This window comes from Tigriopus californicus, chromosome 12 (assembly GCF_007210705.1).
Source record: "Tigriopus californicus strain San Diego chromosome 12, Tcal_SD_v2.1, whole genome shotgun sequence".
In the NCBI taxonomy this organism is placed as follows: Eukaryota; Metazoa; Arthropoda; class Copepoda; order Harpacticoida; family Harpacticidae; genus Tigriopus; species Tigriopus californicus.
The window spans coordinates 3,544,155-3,550,825 of NC_081451.1; the positions used below are offsets into that span (position 1 = coordinate 3,544,155).

The 6,671-nt window shown below is 42.7% G+C and overlaps 1 protein-coding gene across 1 annotated transcript; it reads right to left on the minus strand.

Moving 5' to 3' along the window:
- Nucleotides 1–4,805: 4,805 nt before the first annotated feature.
- LOC131891604 (venom allergen 3-like) lies at nucleotides 4,806–6,381 on the minus strand. Its single transcript, XM_059241223.1, has 6 exons — nucleotides 6,179–6,381; nucleotides 5,912–6,118; nucleotides 5,537–5,823; nucleotides 5,317–5,467; nucleotides 5,049–5,249; nucleotides 4,806–4,974 (listed from the first exon to the last, which is right to left on the minus strand). The coding sequence occupies exons 1-6, from the start codon at nucleotides 6,371–6,373 to the stop codon at nucleotides 4,846–4,848; spliced, it is 1,170 nt and encodes a 389-aa protein (XP_059097206.1). The 5' UTR covers nucleotides 6,374–6,381; the 3' UTR covers nucleotides 4,806–4,845.
- Nucleotides 6,382–6,671: the final 290 nt, after the last annotated feature.

Here is a 6,671-nt window from a genome sequence, read left to right on the forward strand (position 1 = left end):
CAAATTCATGTGAGCAGATAGCTTGAATGATGAGCTCTGGACAAAGCATCGAGACGAGAATTTGGTCTTTCACACTTTTCAGTTCTACCGAAAACTGAAATGAAGAGAGTCGAGATTTGCAGTTGAGGATCCGAGCATTTTCTACTGAATTTGCTCATTGTATTTGACCTTAATGACTTGTGTTCCGTTAGTGCGTATCACAGTGAAATATAACGCTCCAGCTAAGTACATGCAGCATTTTGTAATCGCCCTGTAAATACCGGTGGCTAATATTTCTAACTTAACAATAGCGTATCTGCTCTCCGTATGTTTCAGGAAGCGGGATCTACCAATTTTCTTAGTGACACATTGTGCTTTTTGACCCGTTTTTCAGAGCAGCAAAAACTGGATAAAATCGTTGACAGCTGTGAATTCAAACACCTTAGATTTGTTACATATATGATGTTCAAAACAAACGAACCAAGATCAAATATCGTATAAAACCTAAAAAGTAAGAAGTAGACGAAATATTACCTTTCATTATAATAGCATTGGTGAAGGCTAGTTGGGGTACCGTGTTGGTAGAATAAGCTGCTCTCCAATTTGCGAACTCTGGTTCGATCCCATGCTAGCCAAGTTCAAGCTTCTTTGTAGTAGTGAAATAACAGCATAGTTTGCTGCTTTAACACCTTAAATGGGCGAACTTTCGGTCATTCTCGAGGGTGAGGTAATAACTAATGTTGGTTGTGACAACGAAGCGGGAATATCCCTCAATTGGGACACCCACCATTCAGATGGCAGGCCGAGCGAGAGAGCTGCCATCTGACTTCGTAACAAACAAAACAACAATAATAGCATTAGGGAATACATTACCCCTAGCGGATACAAGCCTTCGTAAAAACAAAACCAAAAAAAGAAGTCGTTTGTCTTTGAGGAAGTTTGTTCTCCGCTTTCAATCCGTGAATGTAAACCAAAAGGTGGTATGTACATCTAATTCAAAATTTGTTCCAACGGAACTGCGAACATGACAAAAAGGTTGTAAGGAGTTTCAAACTTTTGCAGTTGCATTGCTAGCCTGCAACAAAAAGTAGACATGGCTCATACGAGAATGAAGGCCTCCATTCAATATGATCCGTTGGCAGAGGAAAGGTGAGAGGTATAGAAGGTAAGGTCTAATCTGAAGGCTTTTTTTTCTTTTATGTAAATTTCAAGGTGACCGAGGATTGTCCGAACGTGCTCGAACTAAGTAGAAGCCAACTTTTGGGAACGCTTCATCTGAGTTCCTTGCCCAAAGCTGAACCTCTGTCGTAAACCTGAACGAGAGTTTTTTTCAATGTTACTTCTTCTTGAGCTCTTTTGGAGCTTGGACAATGCATGTTCAAACAAGCCCTTTCTAAGTTTATGGCCCTACAATGGAAACGTATGAAACCTTAGCCCAGGCCTTTGAACCTGGGAAAAAATCCTGATTTTAGGACAATGGAGAGGAGTTTGGAAGGAGGACGCAGGAGGCAATCCTGGTCATGAAGGCAAACAGGGAGAAGGAGGCCTTGGAGCCACCTTAGAAAAGGACATCAAAGATGCACGGGCTCATGGCATGTCCAGAAGATTAGGTGATACTAGGACGTATGCTGTGTAGTGAAGAGAGTGAGAGAGTGTAGTGATAAAGAGTGAAGATAGAGCATAAGAAGGAGAACAAAGGAAGGATAGAGAAAATGAATACCACTGAATGAGGGGAGATGACTAAGATAAGTCTTTGGAGATATTTGAAAATGATGTTTAGATCTTTGTTAAAAAAGCCTTATTATCTTCGTTCGATCATTATGTTCGCCAAATATCCCGAGCATCACCTTCTACTATCTCACTAATAAATATTCTGAGCGTGTGTTTGATGATTTTTGTAGCTCTGTTTTGTTACCTTTCTCTTATCCCCAAAGCAAATGCTTTTAGGAAATTAAGTGCACGTGTTTTACAGTAACATTACTGAGAAAGAGATTTTTTCATAGAAGTCAAATATGCCATTTTTCGGTCTTGCCCTCCGTTCTTCATGTTGTAGATGAATGTTTTTCTATGCCGTAACTCATCTAGAGTGTCATAAAATGCTTATATTGGCCCTTATATTAGCAGAAGAAATTTGGCAAGATATGATTTAGCATCATAACCAAGCCTTTGAAGCAACTGACCTGCAAGTCTTCTCTTTTCGTTGGTAACTCTTATTTTACCTTCAGAGAGAAATAACCATCTTCCCCTCTTGCTACTCTGTCACAATCATGCCATGTCGCAGTCGGCAAACACGTTCGTTATAGAGGTGTGAAAATCGGATTCGGATTCGGATTGGCAAAAAAAAATATCTGATTCGGATCAGATTGGCAAACAACTTTTGAATTTGGATTTGGAGTGGGAAAAAAATCTGATTCGGAACCGGATTTGGTCAAAGTGAACATTTCGTTCAGATGCTGATTTGGATTGGCGAATTGAAAGAGCCAAATTGGGTTTGGATAAGATCCAAGATGAGGAAATCAAAGAACACAAAAGTAAGAAATCTGTGCATGAACCTATTATATCAAAATTTATTACAATTGTGAGCCAATTAAACCAGGCACTACTCGTTCCTTAATGAAAAGAACGTATTATAGTTACAATTACCTTGGTCAAAGAGAGTATTTTTTTTACCCAACCATGACTAAAAGCATGCAATGGCCTTAGTAATTGCTTGTTACTTTTTCTTAAATTAGATGACCAATATGTCATAGTTTTTCCCCATCAAGACCATACTTCTCTAGAAATTACTTTTTTTTGCTTCAAGCAGTCCTTATGCCTAATATTTGAAGACTTGCGTGTCAACATTTTTCAGTAATGGGCATAATTGGTACGTGAACGAACTTGCGAAGTGAGACCAAACGTGAGATTTAATTCGGACTTTATGTTGCAGAGATTATTTCCAATATTTGAAGGATGTCGCAGATTAGTGAGAACGAGTCCTTGTCAAAATTGAAACGGAAACGTGGTCAATTCCGCTTCAAGGCTAATCAAACTTTTGAAGCCGTTAGATGAGGGATCTCCAGCAAGTGGATGCAAGTACTTGGGAAGTGCGGCGGATTTCAAGCCTCGAGAATGAACTCCAACCCGTGGAGAATCGAGTTATAGCATATGAAGAATCCCATATCAAGATTTCATGTGCAGATGACGAGGAAACCGCAAAAGAGGGCGGCGACATTGTGCTCCAAGAACTTCAATTAGGCCTGTTGGAGATGAATGCGTCATCGTTGTGGTGCTCTCCATGCCCATAACACCCAAGGGCTGGATGTGACTTCTTCTGACGGTCTGCCCTCCCATCGGATGTCAAGAATAAATACTTCCTTGCGTCCGGCACCATTAAGTGTTGACGTAACACTAACTTCTTTCTTGGTCTGGAGGCACAAATTCAACGATTTCTACATGTCCAACAATACGGAGTTTTTTTCCCATTACCGAGCAAAGAGCACAACTCCGAGGTTGCATGGAAGTGTCAATGATCCAAACTATATCTCAGTATCTAGATGTAACAGAAGATGAGCCTGTGGTGAGGGTCCTGGATAAATCACAGTCCAACTTGGCCAAATCCGTCAACATGAATACGTTACACCAAAAGCATGGCGAGTCATTTTGCGATCTATACCTCCGTTTGAAACTTGCCGGAAATATGGCCGAGGCGGAAAACATTTCTTATGATGAATTAATAACATCTTGTTTGATCGTAGCGGTTTCCAGCCAGGAGTTACAGCTGCAATTGCTCTGCATGGATAATCCAACTTTGGCAGACGTTAAAGCAAAATGCGGATCTTGGGAAGCTGGAAGTGCCAATCTTGCAGCTTTGCAGGGCAGATCCTTAGTCAAAGACGACAAGATTTCTGCATATAAGTCCAAAAGGCAGGATACGCATCGTGGACGGAGCAAATCTCTTGACAGATATAATCAATCGTCAAAGGTGCTACGTTGCAAGAAATGTGGACTTTAAGGTCATTTTGGCTCTCAGTGTCCTGCACAAGATATAGATTATGACGATTGCATTCGAAGACGTCACTTCCCGCGGATGTGTAAGTCGAAAGCGACCAAACCTAATCGGAAAGCACCCAAGATAGTGACAAACGGATATGTTTCGAGTGCACTGCTTTATCTTCAAAGCCATCCCCGACTGCTTTTATTCATATTCATGTTCGTCCACACGTAGAATCAAGATTCAGTGGTGCTGCTGATTGCATGATTCCATCCGATTTCTTTTGGGAGCAAGGGATTGGTGTTGATACTTCGCAGAATGCAATAACTGAGGCGGCAAATGGTACCCGTCTTGTTGTAATTAATGGTGGGGTAATCATTGATGTAAAATGTTTTAAAAACCCTTGAATAATACATGCTAGACGTCAGCCAAGTTTGAAAGTAGGGACAAAACAATGTTATTACACATACTCCTTGCCCAAAAGAACTAGGTGGCTCTTAACGATTGTGTCAAGCTATTTTACCATAGGTTTGCAAGAATACACATAAAAGTTATCAATTATTCATGATTTTTTTCAGTCGTGTCACATCGCAGACTCTCAAGATAAGCTTGATTCCAAATAATAACAAGGCCGTTAAATCCAAGAATCGACTTTGAAAATGGCAAAACCAGAGTGGGTTTGCTGTTTACACCCTATGACGTATTTATTCATTAGTGAAGAATGGAAAGAGTGTGTACTCATTTTGTGTAAGAAAAGCTTTAGTCGTCTGTAAAGACTTTATTAAAACTTGATTTCCCCGCGAAGCATTAGAATCTGCACGCAAAACCTTCAAACATGAACAAAGAGAGACCATTTTGGCTGCTCAATTATCGTTTATTCCATCTCATTGCAATCAGTGAAGACACAAACCATTTTCAACGGTTCCAGGGCACTCACTTCCAGGGGCAGCTCCATTCACAGCTTTGGAGTAAATCGGTTGTCCCAAGTAGTTACCAGCAGGTCCGTAGTTACACACGAATCGCTAGAATCATTGTAAGATATGGCGAGTGAGTGGCCACTTGGGCTGATGATACCAAGCAATCTTCCAGATCCTACCTCATTATAGAACATTTTTTGGTGATTGTTGTTCCATGTGGCGTAAACAATCACACCGCATCCCACATGAGTGGTCTCGCCCCACACCACTTGGGTGTAATGGCCAATGGCTTCGTCTTGAGCAGGGTTAGAGGCCTTGTTTTGGATCAAGGGTCCCGAGCTAATGAAGCTGTCGACCACGGCGGGGTTCATGAAAGCAACCTATAGATTCGACAACCCAAGTGATAGATGGGAGTCAACTTGAACTACCAGGACTCTGCCACTTTACCTCATCGTACCAGGCTTGGACCATGGCCTCAAAGTCCCGGGAACCAGAGGGAAGGGCGGTGGTGGCTCTCCAGGCCATGTTTTGTCCAGCAGGGTCGAAATCGTCAGTTCCACGGTTGGTGTCATGGCCACTTAGGCAGGTTTGGGCCCAACTGAGAGAAAAAGGATTTTGTTTGAGAGATAAATCCTAGTCATAGACTGTATGCCCCAGAGACACATACCTTTGAGCCACCTTGGCGAGATTGTGGTCCCATTTGAGCTTGTACATCTTAGTGGCTCCAGGTTGGCCATCGTTGGAGTTGTAGCTGAGACCCTCATTGCCCAAAGCCACACGGGATCGGAGAGCGTTGTGTTTGTCTAAGATACGGTTGATCTCTGCATCATCGAAGATGCCGTAACTGCAAGTGACATTACAAGCGGATCCAGCGCCACAATAGCTGTCCACGGCCATGGTGTGGGTGGTTCCAAATCGAGCCGCAAAGTAACTCTTGTCAGCGGCACAATTCTCCTAAAATAAAATAGGTCATTTCATTCTGGTCAGGATTTCCCTGTCCAATAGTGAATTCAAGGGGAGGGGGAACCTTTCATGGACTCACATTGAAGGAGACTGGTGTGCAACCTGATCGAGATCCACCATGAACGTTGACTGGGTAAGTAGCTCCGGAAGGGGCGGTGGAAGCTTGGGTGACGGGTAGAGGGGCGCTGTTGGCATAGGCTCCTAGTCGGCACAAGGGGTCGGTCTCGCTGCAAAACCGCACCTGGTAGTTTGTGGCCAAGGGGCTGATGAAGCACACTGGTTCAGGCTAAAAGGAAAACTCTCTGAAACCCTGCCTCAATTGAACCTCTCAAGATATGGTACTCACTCCATTTCCAAAGTTGTAGGGGAAGCAAGGTCCATCGGACTGGATCATACCAGCCTTGCCAGGGGCCGAGCTCTGCAGATCGGATTTGGACACGCAAGCGCTGCAACTGGAGGCTGAGACGGCGGAGAATTGGGAGCCCAAGAGGGCCAGAACTGCTACGAAGACCTTCATGATGGGAATGATGCTATGTTCCATATTCTGCAATGGTTTTATAGTGAGATTTTACCTTTAGATTGATTGCCAGCTTATCCAATGATGGAACATTGTACTCCTTGAATAAACACTGAGCAGTGTCAACAAAGTTTGTTCTGGAAAGATTTTAACACCCACTTCATCTACGGATTCTGACAAGATCTCGTATGCAAACAGAAAGAACAATCATTTTCTTGGATACAATAGACTACAGAGAAGTTGGAGATGGATCCCAGAACGCCTCTTCAAAACTGCTTATTCAGATGGCTCGTATTTTTACAATAGAGCACTCTTCAAAAGA